The sequence below is a fragment of the Triturus cristatus genome, chromosome 11 (assembly GCF_964204655.1).
Source record: "Triturus cristatus chromosome 11, aTriCri1.1, whole genome shotgun sequence".
Lineage (NCBI taxonomy): Eukaryota > Metazoa > Chordata > Amphibia > Caudata > Salamandridae > Triturus > Triturus cristatus.
The window spans coordinates 611026124-611047597 of record NC_140594.1 but is presented as its reverse complement, the minus strand read 5'-3'; the positions used below and the strand labels follow the sequence as shown (position 1 = coordinate 611047597).

Below are 21474 nucleotides of genomic sequence, written 5' to 3'. Positions count from 1 at the left end.
TTGTGGCCATGGTGGATTCAGGGGCCACTGGCATGTTTATGGACCACAACGAGGCATGCAGGCTAGGGCTAGTGCTTCTTCCCAAAGCTGTACCCGAAGACGTCTATGCTGTAGACGGAAGGCGATTGGTGACGGGGCCCATCGGGCAGCACACGGGGGTCCTTCCAATGAGATGTGGGAGGAACCATTTGGAACAAATCGATTTTAACATCATCCGAGCGCCCCAATATGGCGTCATATTGGGATTGCCGTGGCTACAGAAACACAACCCCTCTGTGGATTGGCCAACACATCGCATCGAACTGACGTCACCGTATTGCATCCTGCATTGTGGAATAAGAACGGAATCCCTTGACGCAGATGAGAGCGGGAGTCAGACGGTGGCTACAGCGGCAGAAAAAGATGTGGCTCTCCCCCAGGCTTATCACAGTTTTGAGGATGTATTTGATGAGGTGAAAGCGGAAGTGCTACCACCACATAGACAGTTTGACTGCCAGATCGACCTGGTGCCAGGGGCCAGCGTTCCCAGCGGCAGGCTGTATGCCCTGACGGAGCCTGAAAACGTGCATCTCCGGGGGTACCTGGATAAACTCCTCAAGCTAGGATTCATCCGCCCGTCCAAGTCTCCGGCCGCCTCGCCACTCTTCTTCATCCCGAAGGCTAATGGGGAGCTGAGAGCCTGTGTGGACTTTAGGGCATTGAATGCGATAACCGTAAAGAATCGGTACCCCTTGCCTCTCATCAGTGTACTTCTGGAACAGGTCAAGAAAGCTCGTATCTACACCAAGTTGGATTTGAAAGGGGCATACCATCTGGTGCGCATGAGGGACGGAGACGAGTGGAAGACCGCCTTTAAGACCAGGTTCGGCCTTTTTGAGTACCTCGTCATGCCGTTCGGTCTGTGCAACGCCCCGGCAGCCTTTCAGTACTTTTTGAATGAGGTATTCAGAGAGGAGTTGGATATCTACGTGGTCGTATATATCGACGACATCCTCATCTATTCGTCCAGTGTGGAGGAGCACGTACACCACGTCAAAGCTGTGCTCCAAAAGCTGAGGGAAAACATGCTGTTTTGTAAACTCAGCAAGTGTGACTTCCACGTCACATCCGTGGAATTCCTCGGAGTGATGCTGAGTCCAGAGGGACAGGAGATGGCAGAACGAAAGATCAAGGCGGTGAAAGAATGGCCGGTGCCCCAAAGCGTGAAGGACGTCCAAAGTTTCATTGGCTTCGCCAACTTTTACAGGCGGTTTATAGATGGATTTTCAGGATTAGTGGCCCCAATCACACAGCTACTGAGGAAGTCCAAGGAGTTTATCTGGTCCCCTGAAGCGAACAAAGCCTTTGAGGCCCTGAAAAGCGCCTTTGGTAAGGCGCCGATGTTGGCTCACCCCGATCCGGATCTCCCCTACGTGGTGGAAGCGGACGCATCGGATGTGGCGCTGGGGGCTATCTTGTCCCAACGCAACCACGACACAGGGGTGCTTCATCCCGTTGCGTACATGTCCCGCAAACTCAACGACGCCGAACGCAACTACCATATTGCGGAGAAGGAGCTTCTCGCAATCAAGGACGCCTTCACCGAATGGAGGCATTGGTTGATGGGGGCAAGACATGTGGTATCGGTGCACACGGACCATCGGAACCTACAGTTCATGACGGCCACAAGACACCTTTCTCCCAGACAGCTGCGGTGGATGATCTTCTTTGCGGGGTTCAACTTCCGCATCACATATCGGCCGGGGACGGAAAACCGGAAGGCGGACGCCCTGTCCCGTCAATCTGCAGTTAAGGAACCATTGCCTGCGACCGAGCATTCCATCATTTCCCCGAGGATGGTATTGGGGGTTATCCAACCGGATACTTTCCTGAGGGGAATAAAAAGAGGGATCAGGTCATTCGCATGGCGGAGGTGGCTCCTCAGTCACAGAGAATGGCAGCTGAAGGACGGGATACCCCTGAAGGCAGGTGCCTATTGATACCCACGCCTAGGCTAAGGAAACAAGCATTCATCTGGTGCCATGACTCTCCATGCGCAGGTCATTTGGGCTTTGAAAAAACGGTGGCTAGCATGGGACGGCATTTCTGGTGGCCAACCATGAGAGTGGATGTCAGGAGGTGGGGACAGGAGTGTCCTACGTGTGCTACCATGAAGGCCGACCATGGCCGAACCCAAGGGCTCTTACATCCACTTCCGACCCCGGATAGACCATGGGATAGCATATCACTGGACTTCGTGGTGGGCCTACCGGTAGACCAGGGGATGACGGCAATACTGGTGGTGGTGGATTACTTGACGAAAATGGGGCACTTCATCCCCTGCAAGAGAGTCCCTACGGCCGGGGAATTGGCGTCACTACTCTTAAAGAATGTGGTACGACTGCATGGATTACCTGGGGTGATCGTGTCGGACCGGGGGTCGCAGTTTACTGCGCAATTCTGGAAGACTTGGTGCACTGCGCTGCATGTTAAGACCGCCCTGTCCACCAGCTACCACCCTCAAACGGACGGCCAAACCGAGCGTCTGAACCAAACGCTCAAACAGTATCTGCGATGTTTTGTGGACCAGGGCAGGGAAGAATGGGTCGACTTGCTATGGGTTGCAGAGATAGCCTATAACAACGCCACTCACAGCTCCACACAGTCATCTCCGTTCTATAGCAACTATGGCCAACATCCCAGGTTCTTGCCATTTCTACATCCGTTCAGAGAGGACAGGATTCCCGCCACAGCGGACAGGGTGGCACACATAAAAGACACGTTGATGCGCTCAAGGGCTGTCCTAATAGAGGCCAAGAGAAGATACAAGGCTGCGGCAGACAGGAAGAGAAGGCCCGGGCCACTGTACCGCACTGGAGACTACGTCTGGATATCCACAAGAAACATGAGGTTTCGAAAGAACAGTGTGTTCCATCCCAAGTACATGGGCCCCTATCGAATTACCAAGTGTATGGGTCCCGTGAACGTGAAGGTGTGCTTGCCCCAGTCATTGCGGATACACCCTGTCTTTCATGTATCATTGCTCAAACCAGCACCCTCCAAGCCGTCTGGGACACCTAGGCCGGTATGCGTGGAGTCGGAGGTGGAGTATGAAGTGTCGGGCATACGGGCGTCCAAATGGCGCAGGGGGAAGCTGTGGTACCTGGTTGCGTGGAAAGGCTATGGCCCGGAGGAGCAGTCATGGGAACCGGCTGAAGGGGTTCATGCTCCGCGCTTGGTCTCCTTGTTCCATCGGCGTTTTCCTGCCAGCGCTGGACCCGGGGGGAGCCGCTGAGAGGGAGGATGTACTGTCAAGAATTCCTGTCATGCGAGGGGAGGAAAACGGTAACCAGCGAAAACGGACTACATCTCCCAGGATGCTTAGCGGTTGAGAGGTTATGTAAACAGGAGAGCTGTTACATAACTCAAGGAAAACACGCCCTTATGTAAACAGGAGAGCTGTTACATCACTCAAGGAAAACACGCCCTTATGTAAACAGGAGAGCTGTTACATCACTCAAGGAAAACACGCCCTTATGTAAACAGGAGAGCTGTTACATAACTCAAGGAAAACACGCCCTATAAAGGGAGGAACCGGGAGGTACAACGCTGTCGGATATTGTGTTTACACCGACGTACCTGCTTAGTGAAGAGCAGTGTTCCGGAGTGGTGCTCCAGTAAGGCAAGAACGGAGGTAGGTCGAGTCGTTACTCCCTGGGCCGTGTCTTGCCCCATCGTCACCTGTGAAGGACCCGGAAGCTCTACCGGATAACCATTGAGCTTCGCTTTTTGACTCGGCTGAGTCAAAGCGCAGTGGCGCTTTTGCTGGTTGGAGTCGTAACTCCCAGCCCGACCAGAGATACAGGGACTGCCAGCTGTAACGCACACCAGGAGGTGTTTGCCGCGTTACAGACTCGGAAGTCCACAGGATCGATCGAGCGGCTGCTCTCGGTTCAGTCTTCTTTGCTTGTGATTGGGGTATCGGTGACGCATCACCAGGAGGTGACTCCGCGTCCCGGTGCAGTCTGAGGAAGAGGTTGAGCGGCTGCTCCCTTCAGGTAGAGACCCCGGCTGGGTGTTTCCCTGACTCCTCGATTCTCCCCAACACTCTTCGTGCCCCTCACAGCCTACCGATTGGCATTGTCGGCCATTTCATTTCTGCCCTCTGTTGGCATACGCCGGGATCGGCGTATATGCAGAGGACGGTTAGGACCATCCGTGCTGTGGGCTGGTAACGTACTTAGCCTGGAGGATTCCAGTGACTATAACCTTTGTTTATTCCTTGTATTATTTTTGCCTTCATTAAAATAACTAAACCTTCACAAGTGGTTGCGTTCTCATTATCGTGTCTGTTAAACGATCCTGAGACGTTCAGGGCGTTACATGCACCCTGTCCAAGTAGGGACGCACAATCCTAGGCCGGGTGAGTGTAGTACACGCTAAGTTTACCTGTGCTCACCCTCGGGTAGCTTGGCTCAGAGCAGTCAAGCTAAACTAAAGAGGCAATGTGTAAAGTGTTTGTGCACTCACAGGAACACAGTGAAAACACTAAATAAGTACTCCACATCAGTTTAGAAAACTAGTCAATATTTATCTGATTAAAACAAGACCAGAACTACAAAAATCCCTCATACACGAATCCAGATATCACTTCTTTAATATTAGATGCAGGTCTAGCACATAGAAACACAATAGCTCTGCCTGGGGCTATAACAACATGCTTGACATAGTCAAATATCAAATTTGGAGATGGAGCGCGGATTGACTACGGAGTCGTACAGACCTCTGTCACAGTACCTTGGAAATGATGACGAAACAAAGACTTTGCGAATCGCCAGTGATGTGAAGCATCCCTGAGGCCAGTGCGGCATCGGTTTCGTACTGTCGGTGCATGTAGTTGGCTCGTCAGGGACGTCCGGGATGTTGCAAGACACAGGGGAGGTGATGTGGTGTTGGCTGTGAGGTGGCGCTTCCTCTGGCAGTGCGGGATCAATGAACCATTGAGGGTCAAGCCACGAGGTGTCGACTTCGATGTCACAACACAGGGCCACAGGTGCTGCGGCAGAGTTGGGCGTCATGGACTTCGTTGACGTGGTGCTCCAGACTCAGGCTGTGGCAGATCTTCAGAGGCGCTGCAGTGGCGTCTAGGCCTGCGTTGCAAGTCACGGTCGTTGCGTAGAGCTTTGGTGCAGGCAGTAGCACGGTGTCAAAGAGTAGTGCCGGCTCTGAAGTCACACTCAAAGTCGATGGCCTGGCTTCTTCTTGTTTAGCACAGTGAACTCACTTCCGAGGGCCAAGGAACCGGATTTGGCACCACTTGGCAGAGTAGGGCTCTCAGAGAGAAAGCCCAGGCGCTGCAGGTGAAGTCTTAGATGGCCATGAGACTTCCAACAGGAGGCACGTTTAATTCAAGCCCTTGTAGAACCTTAGAAAGCAGGATGCAGAGAGCAAAGTCCAGTCCTCCCACTTCCAAGACAGAAGCAGCAGGCCAGCACAGCAAAGCAAGCAGCAAAGTAGCAGCCCCTCCTGGCAGCACAACCGCCCTTCTTCTACTTGGTAGAATGTCCTCAGTCCAGAGTGTTCTGAGTTTGCGGTTTCAGAGGTCCAGTACCTATACTCATTTCAGCTTTTGAAGTTGGGAGACTTCAAAGTAAAGGTCTTTATGGTGCACAAGACCCTGCCCTACCTGGCCCTGGCTCCAGACACACTACAGCAGAGGTAGGCAGCTCTTTGTGTGGTGACAGGCAGAACCCTATCCAGGTGCAAGTGCCAACTCCTCCCACCACTCTAGCTCAGGAAGACCCATCAGCCTGGTGATGGGTCATCAGGATATGCAGGGCACACTTCAGCTCCCTTTTTGTGTGACTGTCTAAAGTGAATTCACGAAGCCTAGTTGTCATCCAACCCAGATGTGTATTCTCGGGGCAGGCAGAGGCACAGAACGGTTAAAGTAAGAAAATACCAACTTTTTTAAAAAGTGCCATTTTCAGACCTGTAATTTACTTCATGAGAAGATGTTTTTTAATTGTGAGTCCAGAGACACCAAACTCAAATTTTTTATATGCACTCAATTTGAAGAAACCATTGTAAAATGGTACAAGTCTGCTCCAATGCTAACCTATAGGAGAGATAGGCCTTGCTGTAGTGAAAAATGAATTTAGCAGTTTTTCACTACCAGGACATGTAAAACTTAAAACCACATGTCCTACCTTTTAAATACACTGCACCCTGCCCATGGGGTTACCTAGGGCCTACCTTAGAGGTGCCTACCTTAGGGGTTCTTACATGTACTAAAAGGGAAGGTTTAGGGCCTGGCAAGTAGTTGTACATGCCAGGTTGACATGATAGTCCAAAACTGCGTACAGAGGCTCTGTAGTGGCATGCCTGAGACATGTTTTCAGTGCTACGCATGTACAATCAGTGCTGCAAGCCCACTAGTATCATTTGATTTACAGACCCTGGGCACACACAGTGCGCTGTACTAGGGACTTATTAGTAGATCAAATATGCCAATCATGGAGAAACAAAAAGCCATTACATTTTAGAAACAGAGGATATGCACTTTAGCCCTGGTCAGCAGGGGTAAGGTGCCCAGAGTCCTAAAACCAGCAAAAACGAAGTTCAGCACATTGTCAAAAATAGGAGGCCAGTAGCAAAAAGACAGGAAACCATGCCACAAGATGTTCATCACACTCACTTATTTCTCTCCTACTGCGATTTCAAAAATATGAGGTTTTCCTCCTGTTGTGTGTTGTTCTGTAGTGGCGTTCCGTCATCTGAAATTGCATGAGCAGGCGGTTTTCTTTTTGCAATCAGCACTTTCTTTCAAAAAGCATTGCTAGGAGAGTTGAGTTGTTTGTCTTCCACAAATGGCCCATGCTACGTCTACCAAAGGCAATGTGGCATTTTTTGTTTCAGAACATCGTGTTTGCAGTGTGGGCTCAGGGAATACTCACTTGCATTCGTCAGTACCAGAGCAGATGGTTAATTTGGTCAAACTTTTCTTGGTATCCTCTTATCTTGTGCCTGTTCATTGGTCTACTCTTTGTTCAGTCTGCTTGAATATTTGTTCCCACTACTAGGGATTATGAAAGTTAAAATTAAGAGAGAGGATATGTTATGTACTCAGTAATTAACCCTTTCCATGCACCCGTCGGCCAACGGCCGTCGCGAGCACTACCTCCGTAGTGCTGCGCACGTCCGTTGGCCGACGCGGCCCCGCCCGCGCAATCAATCACCCGCACCGCGGCGGATTTTACGCCGCGGTCAACGGGTTAAGGGCCCCTATATTTGAAGGGTTGTTTGCAAACAAGCATGTGCAAATTGCACAAAGACTGAGTTGCGAACAGCATTCATTTTGCGATGCGACTGATCAGTTTCATTGCAAAATGGATATTTGCATTAAGTTGCCAAACTACGGGTCATATGTATCAAAATCGGCATTTGCGAATACCAAATAATGAATTTTGCCAACTCGCTATTTCAGATTTATCATAGGAATCGGTAAAGATTTAGCAATTCCTTAAAATTTGCATTTGCAAATTGCAACTACTAAATAGTGATGACCTAATAGGTAATAGCAATTAGGTAAATGCAAAATTGCGAATGTCGCGTTTTAGAGCAGCTGTATGACCTCACAATCGGGAAGTGGGTCAATCCATGCTGTTTGCAGGACCCAGAGCAGGAGGCAGACTATTGCAGCAGAGTGCTTTGGCAACTGTTTGGAGTGTTTTTTTTGCGTACCAAACTTATCATAAACACTGAAGAGAATGGCAAGGAGGCTGGAGGGTGCAAAAGAAAATTTAAATTCAGTAAGCAAGAACTGGAGGTTCTCATAGAGGAGGAGTGAAGAGCCATGATAAACTCTTTGGAAATAGCTTATTGCAGCTACCAGAGTGTGAAAAAAAAAAAATATGGAAGGACATGCGGGCCAAGATCAGTGCGGTGGGTGTCACGCAGGGCTCAGTTGAAGAAATTTGCAAGTGCTGGTATAACCTACGGACACGGGCCAAGGAGATGGTAGCAAGCAGGCTTGCTGAGGCAAGGCGAACTGGCAGAGGACCGTCCGCCCAGCCACCATCCACCCCTTTGGAGGAAATGGTAGAGGCATGTTTGCAGCCAGAAGCCATTGTTGGGGTCACAGACATTGACTCCTCAGCCACACCCAGTACTGGCAAAGGTAAGATGAACAAATTGCAACATATGATAGTTTTTATTACAAGATTACCAATTAGGAAGACAGTATAAAACTTTAATCCACTAACATTCCCCGCCACATTTTATTTGTAGCCCACCAATGCATTGAGAGAGTCGCAGTTAATAATACAACAGTGAACATTTGGCAAATAATGCTGCACTGTGTAGCCATATACAAAGTGTTGCAGCAAATGACAAAAAGCCACTGCAGACAATTTCAAGGAGTTGACATCTGCCGTCAAGGAACTGTGCACAGTAATGCAGTAGGACAACGTCACACAGAGTAGGCGTCATCGCCAACTAATGGGGAGATTGGATGGGTTTACAAGATCTGTCCATCGCCTGACAAATGCAACTGCATTGCGTTTGTGACACGCTGTCACCATGCAAGTGGAGATGGCACATTATTGTGGAGACATTGCAAGAGGTTTGGTGCAAGTCACAAATACAATTGAGAACATGCAGACTGCTAGGATTGCAGGAAACACTGCTTTAGGTGTAGAGGATAGTGAGAAGCTCTCCAGCCTCAGTAGTGTCACTGCCCCTGCGTTGGAAAATAGACATCGCAGTTTGAGATGTAGTATAGCTACAGAGGCCTCAGCAAGAGATAGTACAGAGCCCACTTAACGCCCTAGTGGAGTGCGTGGAAGGAAAAAGCGATATAGACATGTATCTGTGCTTGTTGTTTTGGGACATTACAAAACATTTGTCATGTTTGTGGTGACACATTTGATTTTGCACAAATTGCGCATTATGGCACAACTTTTTTGGTGATGACCTATTTAACCTGAAATTAAGGTAATAAATATGAAATTAAGCAGCAATATCATGAAATGCATTGTCTCATCATTACTTACTTTAGAAATAATTGCACGTAATTTCAGCACATCTTTGTCTGCCTTCTGCTGCCCTTGATCCATCTTCAAGTTGACGGGTTGGACATGGCTCATCGTCATAATCTGAATCCGACAGGTCCAGGGCTATGCCTCTTGTGGTAGCTTTGTTCTGCAGCATGGCACAAGTAGCCACAATTTTACAGCTGATTTCAGGACTGTACTGTAGTGCACCACCACTCTTGTGTAGACATCTAAAGTGTCTTGAGCAGGCCAAAGGTCCTTTTTATTACATTACATGTGCTTTTATGTGCTGCATTGTCACGGTGCTCGCTTGGAGTGGATGGATTCAGAAATGGGGTGAGGATTAATGAGCGCACAGCATATGCACGGTCTCCTACAATGACCAGATCAAATAATGATTCACTGTCATGAGTTACTGCTTCTGTACTATGTGCTACACAGTGTAAAAGAGATTTACCTAGTAGATATCCTTCTCCAAATTCATCACCAATTTGCCATGTGTATATTCCACTATGGCGAAAAATAAAGGAATCGTGGGTACTACCAGGGACTCTAGCCACTTTATCAGTTATGATATTTGAAGCATTGCTTGTCAATTGTATGTTTAATGTATGACTACATTTCCTATTTCTGAAAATATACTCATTTACAGAGGGAGGACATATTGTAACATTTGTCCCATCAATGCAGCCAATAACGTGTGGGAATTGTGCTACCTGTTAAAATTTAAATTTAGTGAGCTGCAAGTCCTGTGGTGTGTTAGGAAATCTGATTTATTAACTGATTTTCTTGAACATTGCATTCAGAAAGACATTTACAACGCTTTAAAGCACACTTAGGGACACCCCTCCTGCTGCAGCTATTACACAGTGGTAGCTTCCTGAGGAAATAGCATTGGTCCTGCGAGTGTCACGCAGCAGTTGTGGGTGCAGTTCAGCTAATAAGTCTGAAATCATAGCAGAATTTAATCTATACTTCTCATAGAATTCCTTCTCAGTCTGGTCAAACAATGTTATGTGCACTCTGAAAATGCACTCTTGTCTCCTCCACCGCAAACCTTCCAGAATCCTCATCCTCCTTGCCATGACGTAGAGAGCAGCCATTGTGTTAAATGCTGATGCACTCTGGGCCTTTTTATATAGGTTGCACCTGGTTACCAGCTGATTGAGTTGGTGGTAAATTGCACTTGCAAAATCCCCATTTTGCGACCATTCGCAATTTGCGAATGGTTAATTAATTGAATTTGCGATTGCCTAAACGAGTTGCAATTTGGTATCACAATTTTTGGGATTCGCTGATTTTACAATTCCCTAATGTTGGAAAGGCTATTTTGCATTTGCAAACTGTCAAATTTTGTGAATCGCCCTGTTTGCAAATGCAAATTCGTTTGATACATATGGCCCTAGATGCCTTATTAATATTTATTAGTCATGACTCAGTTGGGACCCCTACGATTATCTGCGAATGCAGTAATGGAGGCCTTTAAGAGATAGCAGACCTCAATTCCTGCATTCGCATTGCCTTTTTTGAAAAAATGTTTTCAAAGCACCCAAATCCAGTTCTGTTTTTTAAAAAAAGGAACGATATTGGAGGGCGCATGCAGTTGTCTTTTGGCTTCCCCTATGGTTGCCCATGTCCTTTGAGGCAGTTACACCTTGGGAAATCAGTTATCACCCAATTTTGATGTCAGTAACACGTCAGTGGTTTGCAACCACAATTTTGCTCACAAATCATTGATAAATACTTTTGTGAATCACAGAGTAGGGAACACTTTTTTCACACCCCTCCCATTTGTGATCCGACACGTAGAATGGCTTTGTACTTTGTTATAAGTTCATTTGTGGTGGCAAACGCTATGATTTCACGAAATGGAAGCTCTACAACTGCAGAATACTTTAATACATCAAGTTCTTTTAGTAATACCCACTCTTTCTTATCGGCTCAGCTTTGCTCTCAAAATACTTGCCTAAATGTATCTCTGACTTTGAGTCTTAGTCAAACATAGTATATGCAGGATAAAGAGCTTGACCTGCAGAGAAGGATGAACATACACAGTTGCCTGGCTCTGTGTTAAAACAAATGTTCATAGGGGAACAGTTTGCAGTTCTTTCCTTTTAGAAATATGGTTTAAACCAGTTAGTTGTCTGGAACGAGAGAAAATTATATATACGCCAGTGTAAGCCTGTGGTTGTCTTTGACTATTTGTTACCATTTTGCAACGTATCTTTTTGGCAACACAGTTCCTTCAAGTGAGATAATTTGTTGATGAATGTATCTTACTTTACTTTGCAGGTCCGCCACACAGGTGAGCAGCCCAGCACAAAGGAGATTGTAAGGTTTTCTAAACTGTTCGAGGATGAGCTGACTCTGGAACACCTTGAGAGATCACAGCTGGTAGCTCTGTGCAAACTGCTAGAACTGCAGCCTATTGGCACCAACAACCTACTTCGTTTCCAGCTAATGATGAATCTTCGGTCCATTAAAGCAGATGACGAGGTAAGGACCTGTTCTGTTTCTACAGTAGAATAATAATTCTCCAGGTTAGGAGTATGAGTATGCCTTGTCTTTCTTTCAGATGATTGCCAAAGAAGGAGTGGATTCCTTAAGCGTTTCCGAGTTGCAAGCTGTTAGCAGAGCTAGAGGGATGAGATCTTTAGGTTTGACCGAAGAACTGCTGAGAGAACAAATTAAGCAGGTGAAAAACATTTCTGTCACTTCTTACCATTTACTTTTGTGCCATAGACCTTCATTTAGGGCTATGTTTTGTGATAGTTTCTTTACGTGTTTCTCCATTCACCATTCCAGGGAGGGGTTGGATGCAGGACCTGACCACAGGCCAAGCCCCAGAGCCAACTCCACACCGTGCATTACTGAAGGCCGTGCACGTCGTGGGTTTACTTTTGACTGCCCACGAGGGTTTGATAGCAGAGCCAGTGGCCAACCCCAGGCTGAGCACGGCTGAAAAACATGCGCTGCGTGGAGTTGACATGCCCGTGGGGGTTTGAGGGGGTGGGGAGGGGCAGGAGGAGGTGGGAGTTGGACAGAAGGCTTGGCTGTAGGCCGTGCATGGCATGATGTTGTTATTACGTGTGGTAATAAAATATTACTTTATGTTTTTTTTAAAACTTCGAAATTCACTGGAAAATCCAAAGGTTAAAGTGACATTATAGATAGGTATGATAATAATTTCTTACTTTGGATTAAAAAAAAAATCCTTACTAATTCACTGGAACAACCAAAGGGTAAAATTATGTTATAGTTCAGTGAAGATGTCAGCTAAAACATACTATTTTAAACAAACAAGACCATTGAAATTCACCAGTTATAGTGCCCGCAAGTAACTATAACTCACTCCCTCGCCATGCACTGCTAATTACCCCTCATATTACATTACTCATGATATGTTCTATGGTATCATTGATAACATCACTGCAACATCTGAAATTACATAATTCAGGACAACATTATGCATAGTGGAGGCGTGAGTTATAATTACTTTAGGGCATGCATGATAGTTACTTAAGATACAATCCAGCTATAACTGTGTGATACACAATTGCATGTAGTAAATAATAATCTGAAGGCATGTCCACACAAAGTGTGGTTTAATAGCCTACTCTTGAGGATCTGGTTTCGCCAGACACACCCATCTTTAAGGAGAAAAAGAAAAACAAACGGTGTAAAACAATTATCACTTTTTGATCCGAACAGATGGTGGAATACGCACACTAAGTGAAAGTAGAACAGCTTAAGGTGGCAAAACCATTGTCACAAGTAATATGTTTCTTTGTGGGGTTTATCTCAATGATATTTTTATTCATTTTTAAACAAGCAAGTGGTCACAGGCAGAACCTAAACAATTTCACTAACCGAGGCATAGGACAATGCTTACTGTGTCAGTGAGTTTACAGTAGTGTTCCAAGTGATTGAGGATTTGTCATAATATGTTGCGTCTTCACAGATGTGGATATTAGTACAGTAGAAAGGGGTTTGTCAAACAGTGAGCATAGCAAACGGGGTTTCTGTCTTTCACAATGCTAACCTCTAACATGGAAGCATAGTCTAAGAACGATGAACAAGCACATCTACATGTGCACAAAATAGTTCCTATTGAGGCTGCTATTATTTTTTTCTTGTAGCTATATTCTACACTTTACCCATCAGAGAGGTATCATTTGCTGTTACCAGAATTTTCATTTGTTGGCCAGTGACTACTAGCATTTTTTAAACAATTTGTATTCATTTCTTGACAGTGGCAGATAGTATATCCGTGATTACAACATTTATCCTTGAGAGGGCTCAGTACAGAGTAGCAAGCAGGCAATGATCTCTGATATTCCTACTTCAATAACATTAAAACATATAGCAGAAGATATATATCTTGTGTCCCACATACGAAACAGCTCAGCTGATTGATCAACCTGAGGATGATACATCACCTTGGAACTTCACCAGATTACTCTTCCAGGAGTATGTATGTCAGCGTACGCCAGTGATGAATATCATCAGAGCGCCTTTCATCATTCATATCATTTTGAGCAGTATCTGCTCATCAACAGCCCCTCCTGGATGTCTTTGTATCCCAGCTTTATTGAGGGACCTCTAGGATTAATCCAACAATGTATCATTAGTCTACGTTTTGCTAACTACAACAGCCGGGATACAAACCTATGTTGAGGTTTACCTTTTTTAGATATAGGGTGTAGGCCCAAAATGTAGTGTTTCAGAGAGAAGTCAATCTTAAGTGTTGGTATCATAGACAGGGCCTTAGTCACCATTGCCCAATATTCGCTAATTACTGGACATGATCATACCATACGGAGTAGGTCAGCCACAGCATGTCTGCATGTAGGGCAGTTCTGTACTTACGTCGGGTACATTTAATTTGAATGATAATAATCCAAAGTTACCATTGCTGGCTACCTCTTTGTGGTACCCAGGCATCCTGTCCCACTCCAGATCTGTAAGTGTGTCAGCAGTATCATGTTCCTAGTTAGCAAGTATTGTCAGAGGCTCATTTATCTTATCCTACAGCATTGACTTATAAATCAACAAGGCACATCTGCCTCCCTCCCGCCGTTCCACAATGGCATTAGGCATGTGTGATTCTGGGGGCTCATCCGGAAAGCCGTCAAGCATCTGGGTGCTGCTAGCAAAGGTCAAGAATTGACTCAGACCAATCTGAACTAAGTTTCTGGCCTCCACAAACGTAATAAACACATCTCCCTCATACAGGTCTCACAATTCTTGTCAGCCTCCCTCGATCCATCCTGCCTGCTTTCCTGCAGTTTACAGATTGTGGAAGCTCAGGTAAGTCCTGATCTCCAAAGTAGATGCAAAAGGTGTTCCTCTCACACCACATTTGCAGAAACTTTCCCAGACCTGAGACATTAAAGCTATTAAGTATGGCACTCTAGGGGAATTGCATCTCAGAGTCAAATGCGCCACACCCAGTTCTCCAGGGGGTCTGAGGGTAACAGCCAACCAAAAGTATCTTTCTCTGTTGGGGGTCTCTGCCAGCTACAGCGGGAGAAGCTGCAGTCGAGAGACCATATAATAAATGATATTCAAAATCTAGGAGTGACAGTCCACCTTCTTCAAAGTGTGCTCAATTTAAACCGAGGGCATGCGCCCATCCCAAAGTAATTGGTGAGCTACCTAAAAATGGACTGTGGCAGAGTATACTAGCCTTTTAACAGATCAGTTTGCTTCCGGGTAAAACCAGTGTATAAGATCTTGCATCGCTGATGTTATCATGTCAAGAATGAATGTGTATTTTGGCAGGCAATACAATGGATGAAGGACAATATTGATATTGAGAAGGTCTGTGCTGTACTTCATGACCACCATGTATTGAACATTACACTATATTGATTAGTTTGGTGTACCAGCCCACATGACATCAAATCTAACCAGTGTACTATGTCACCTGCAGACTAGTTTGGTTTGTATACTCTTTGTAATTAATGCATTGGGAGTACTTAGCTGCTTTAATGTAGTTGGCCTTCCAGTTGCTTGTTCAGAATTGCTATTGCTTATACTTGTCAAGTAGGGGAGCTTATCTCTTCAAGTACTAGGTTCTGTACCTTTGTACAAACAAAAAAGCTTTTTATATGGTGAATTGTAGGTGAGGTATCATCTTTTTTAAGTTTAAAAAAAGTATATTTATTCGGCTCAAGATAACATACAGTGGAATATTACAAGCAATTAATCAAGATATACAGACAAGGAAAACAAACAAAAGAAAAGTAAGAAAAACAAAATAAGAGGCATACAATGCATAAAAAATTAGTCTGATTATTCATCAACCATACATATTAGAGAAAATATAATGGAATAATTGATATATATGAGTCTTAAGAACTTGACAGGAATGTCAGGGAGGTTGCAGAGCTTCTTGGAGGTGAGGTGGGGGACAAAAGTTGTGATAGCGGAATAATCAAGAAATTGAGGTAACAGTTGACCAAAGGGCCTTTGGTTTTAAAACAAGAGATAAAGGGTGCATGTATGCAGTATCCAGTCGGTGGTTGTGACATACTGCATAGCACCATGCATTAAAAGACAATTGTGTAAAATCCTTCCAATTACGGGTTATTTGTTGAAAAGCAAGTCCAATAATAAATCTAGCACCTGTGTATTAAAAGGAGTATTATCTTAATCCTTGGATACACTACCCGAAAATCCATTGGAAATAGAGAAAGAAAAATTACTCTGGAACATAAGATTAATTTGATCCCACACTTGTAACCAGAAACTAGGGGACTAGTGAAAGATAAGTGTTTCAAGTCAGCTTGCGGTACAGAACAAAACAGGTGTCAGGAATATCTTGATTAATCAAATAAAGGGAGTCTGGTGTCATAAAAATTCTGTTGTAAATGAAAAACAGTGTTTGTGTAGTGCTAGCTGCACGGAAGGATTTTCTAATTTTAGTCCAGATTCGTTTCCAGGTGGATATAGGTAAAGTTATGGAAAGATCTTCCTTCCATGCAAGTTTAGTCTTACACTTGGGTCTCAAAGTGGAAGCTTCAAGTAAATGGGAATAAATAAGATAAGCCTTAGGGCATGTAGGTAAAATAATAGCTAATTATGTGGATGATGAAGTAACAGAGGCCGTAACAGAATTATAGCTCCCCGGAAAAGTAGAAATTTGGCTAGGAAGGTAGACGGAAGGCTAAAGAGATCCTGAACTTGAGGAAAAGTAAGAAATTATTCTTGATCAAATAATTGATGAACCCAAATCAACCATTTAGTTCTCCAGGAATGCCAATAAATGGGATGTTTCTTCACCTGAATAAATTGGTTATTCCATATAGTAGAGTTAAGAAAAGAGTAAATATATGTGGGAGAGTAAGAAATCACAGAAGATAATAATTTGCAAGTGTTATTGATAATAGGATTAGACAATTTTCGTGGTTTTCGCAAGAAGGACAGGATTCTGGAAAAGAATAAAGGGACTAAATAAGTTTGTTCCAAATCAACCCATAACGCAGTGTATAGTGAAGAGGATGCAATCCAATGAAAAGATTGTCGCAAAAGGAAGGACTTATGGTATTTCGGGAAATCAGGAAAGTGTACTCCACCCTCAACTTTAGGCCGTTTCAGCTTAGCTAAAGACATACAAGGTTTCTTATTGTTCTAAAGGAAAGCAGACCGTATTGAATTTAGTTTCTTGTTATGCTTGAGAGGAGCATGTAGGGGAATATTAGAAAGGGTAAACAGAATAATAGGAACCAGCATCATCTTAATGGTGTCGACGACCCCACCAAGACAAGTAAAGAGGATGCCATTTACTAGTTAGAGAAGAGATTTTCTCAGTACAATTGTCCACATTAATTCAAATAGAAGAGATAAGGGAGGAAGAGCATTGAAGACCGAGATATTTAAGTTGTTTAGATTGCCATGTAAATTGGGAAGAAGAAAATCACTACTAAAAGTGAATTTAATAAGGGGTAAAATTTTGCATTTGTCGGTGTTCAACCTATAGCCCGAAACAGATGAGTAAGAAGCAACCTCTGATGCAAAAGCAGGAAGTGAAGAAGGAGGTTTAGATATGAAAAATAAAATGTGATCGGCATACGCAGCCAATTTAATCTGTTGTGAGTCATGGATGAAACCATGAATGTTAACATTCTGACGAATCTCAGATAAAAATGGCTCTAATGATAAATTAAAAAGGAAGGGAGAAAGGGGACAACCTTGACGAACCCCTCTGTGTAGGTTAAAAAAGAAGAATTCGTACTGTTAGCACCAATGGCTGCCTTAGGGGAAGCATAGAGGAGAGAAATGAAAGCCATACATTTCGGTCCAAAACCAAACCAAGTTACAGTTTGAAATAAAAAAGACCAAAGAACACAATCTAAAGCCTTCTCGGCATCCAAGGCAATGGCTGCTAAAGAATCCGGTAAGCTTGCAGATCTAGAAATAATATTACAAAACAAACGAGTGTTATCCGAAATATATCTACCCTTGACAAAACCGGATTGTTCCTTGCCTAAGATATCAGGAAGAAGCACTTCTAGCTGTAAAGTCAATGCTTTAGAGAATTTTATAATCTAAGTTAATTAAAGAGATGAATCAATAGTTTTTACAAAAATGCGGATCTTTACCCGCTTTCGGAATTAAATAGATGAAGGCATCAAGAAATGAGCCAGGAGAGGTAGCCGAATTAATAAAAGAATGAATTAATAGACAGAGTTTAGGAAGAAGCAATTTGGAAAAATGTATATAGAACTCCGCTGTAAAGCCATCCGGCCCTGGAGCTTTGTCGTTTTTTAAGGGAAAGCAATGCGAGCTGAAGTTTTGTTTGAGTAGTATCCGTCTCTAGGGAAGAAAAGTCAACTTGATTATAAACCAGTTTTAAAGTAGAGAATAAATAGCTGAAGATTGCAGGAACCGAGGTTAGACAGTTTGGCGTGTATAGATTTGTATAAAATAGTTGGAATTGAGCTAGGATATCCTGCTCTCGGTGATGCTAAGAGCCACTGTTGTCAATAATTGATAAAATGCATAGTTTATTTTGTTTAATTTTAAGATAATTTGCTAGTAACCTTCCAGACTTATTTTGGCATTCTTAATACTTAGCACTAGATTTAAGGAGGTAAGAAGTAGCGTTATCAGTGGATACTTTATTAAAATTAAGTTTGGCTTTAATAAGCTGATTTAGAGCTTGTTGAGAATGAGACGTATAGTAAGAACGTTCTAAAAGTTTAATTTCATTAAGAATTAGTTTAGACTGCAATTGAGATAGTCATCTCTTTTTAGAAATGAAATTAATTATAAAATCTTGAGCTGAGGCTTTAAATGTATCCCATACCATATGAAAGGGGACATCATCCATCTGATTAAAGAGGAAACAAATCTTGGGCAAAAGCAGTAAAGTAAGAGGTGAAAGAGGAGTCCAATAATAGGGAATTATTAAATCTCCATCTCTTAGGAAGGGTAGCTTTGGGCATGATGTCTAAATGCACGGATACCGGGGCATGATCGGAGATCAAAATGGAGCCAATGTCTGCTGAATGTAAGGATTGAGTTAGGTGATGTGAAAAAAACCCATAATCATTTCGGGATTGCGTATGGTGTACTGGGGAGAAAAATATATATTCCCTTACGGTTGGCTTGCATAATCACCATGCATCAGTAAAGTCGTGTCTCTGAAAAGCTTATGTGAAAGCTTTTTGTGATTAGTTTGGTATGTAGTGCGTCGAGGAGTGTCTATTAAAAAAATGGTCAGCAGGTAAGCTACAGTCACCAGCCAGAATTAGATTATCATCAGGATACTGCAAAGGCTTCTGAGAAATTAAAAACCAGAATTGACAGACAGGTGCATTAGGCCCATATATGTTAAACAGAACAATTGGGATCTTATCACAATACACTTTAAGTATTAGCCATCTTCCCTCTGCATCCTTTTCCTGAGAGATCATCTGAATTTTCAAAGACTTGTGACCAATGTTCCCTCTAATTATTTTCCTCTGTGTGCGGCAGAGTAAGGTCTCTGTGCGCTGCAGCCAAGGCTATGTGCGCCAAGAACCTGACCATGCGTGTAGACCAAGGCTTTGAGTGGGATGAAAATACTCGGGGATCTTTCAAAGGGGCTTAACCAATGTAATTAAGGGTGTGGCTTTAAAACAATTACGCTAAAAATATGTGCATCGCATAGTGCGCCACCCTACTGATATTTTGTTGCTTCTGTCATTGCATCCAGATATATAATACAAGTAACATTACACCTACAAGAAGCCAAGACTATTCTCTTTGTCAATGGTTGTTTTTTGCATCAAGTTGTATATAGTATTGAAAATGCTTCCGCTTTTGTGGTTGGGGTTGTGGCTTAATGCTCGAGCTGTCAGTTTAGGAGATGGGTTTTTAGTTTCGGGTCAGCCTAACATCCTGTGATTCTGGTCAAATCAATTAATCTCCCCATGCATACAAAAAATATATAATAATAAATCATGTAAAGCGCTCCAATACTTTTGGGTTGAGTTCGCACTATATAAAAACTTGCTGCATTTCTTTTCTAAATGCGGGGTAGAAACCATAACAGATGGAGAAAGAATGAGGGAAATAGAGGGAAAGAGAAAGAGAGGGCAGAAAGGAAGAATGAAATATAGGAAATATGAAACGAAGGAAGAAACTGCGACAAGAAGGAGAGGTCAATATAAAGATGGATACAAAGGTGAAAGGTTTGAGAGATGGAAGAATAAAGTTATATTTGCATGGGTGGGTGCACGTAAGAATGGATTGAAGGATGAATGTTTGGATAGATGGATGGAAACCTGGATGGAAGGGTGAAAGGATGGGTGATTGATAAAAGGTGGGTGAAATGATGGATGGATGGAATGGTAAAGGAAGGATGGATGGATTAGATGAAAAGACAGATGGATGGGAGCATGAATAGACAGGTGAAATGGACGCTGGATGAAAGGCTTAAAGGGTGGAGAGATTAATAGATAGGAGGGATGAAAGGACCTCTTCTAGGGAGGACAGTGTCATTTCTGATATTTATAGGTTTCCCTGGTCATCACTGCGTAATTTTGCTTGCAAACAGTGTCACTCATTGTCGTTGAAATGTCACTCAAATATACTAAAATTAGGAAAATATCACACACAGCTATCTGACACCTTGGCAGCTATGTACATGGACGTTGCATGTGAATTATGTGGGCATTTGTGAAAGTATTCCTGTTAATCACAGCGCCCATCATGCGCTGCAATTAACAGGAAAACTTTCACAAAAGCCCACAATCAGCCCGCAGCTTCTCTCTATTGAGAAAAGACATGCATCAAGTCCAGAACCACGACGTGTGCTTTACACTCGTGCTTTTGGACTTGCTGCATTTATAATGGATCCTGGCTGCGGCTGATTATGGGCCTTTGCAGAGGCGTAGCTAGAGCTTGTGGCGCCCGGGGCTATCCCTCAGAATGCAGCCCCTGGGAGGGGGTGTTGCTGGGGAAAAAGGACGACAAGCACTTGAAAGAGGACCGAGAGACACGTAGTATCGCTGCTAATAGTTACCTCGATCATGCAAGTTACATGCACATACATGACATGGTCCAAGGCTACTCAGTTGAATACACCAGTGACTGGCAGTACAAAAGAGAACACACAGACTGCATGATCTTTCTGGGGACTCAGAAAAACCGCATGTGACATCCATCAGAGAGCTGCGTGAACAATTACCTGGTAATCCTCTCAGCACAATGCAAACATGCACATACATGACACTGTTCAGGAATTCATCATCTACAGCTGACATTAAATGACCATTCATCATGGTCCACTCATTAAAGCAGTGCACTTTGTGATCTGCATAGTACATGTTCTTTGCAGCAGGCACATTAACCCTCTGTGCTACCTTTCCAGGAGTCAACCCTTCCACTAGACAAAACTGGGATCTCTCTCTAGGAAGAACATTAATGACCGAAGTTATCATGACATTTTTATTGTTTCTGAAAATTGCTGGAGGCACCAAGTTTTTTTAAAACCATAATATACTTGCAAACACTACGCACCCACCCGAAATAGGTATCCAGTGCGGTCACACCGTTCGCACCGCCCTAACCTGCTCAAGGTTCATGTGACCTCAGTGACAGAGTCACAGTGACTGGATCACTGTTGCTCTAGGGTGTGCTGCTTCGTAGGCCTGCCTGCAAGACTTGAGATGAACTTCAGTATGGATTGTGGTGGACAGGCCTTCAAGGTTAACTCACAATTGACACCACTAGTCTACACCTGCTTGTGCTAAGACATCAAGCCTTCTACGGCCTAGTGGGGCCTTCTAAGGTCTAGCATGGGAATATGTTCCCTCAGTAGAGTGGTCTGGTGGACTGGTCATGAAGGCTGAACCCAGTTCCAAATTCGACAGCTCTGGCCATAGTGCCACATCCTCTCCCCTACTGACCATACTGCCCCACTGAGAGAAACTCGCACTGCCTTCAGCTA

At 44.1% G+C, this 21474-nt stretch overlaps 1 protein-coding gene across 10 annotated transcripts in view; it reads left to right on the top strand.

The window, feature by feature from the left end:
• LETM2 (leucine zipper and EF-hand containing transmembrane protein 2) overlaps window positions 1–21474 on the top strand; it is a 283485-nt gene that overhangs the window by 154362 nt on the left and 107649 nt on the right. For all 10 annotated transcript variants that reach the window (XM_085633949.1, XM_085633952.1, XM_085633950.1 and 7 more), the window contains exons 7-8: window positions 11325–11528; window positions 11608–11727. In XM_085633949.1, the coding sequence (XP_085490075.1) occupies window positions 11325–11528; window positions 11608–11727 (324 nt within the window). The remainder of the gene's footprint in view (window positions 1–11324; window positions 11529–11607; window positions 11728–21474) is intronic.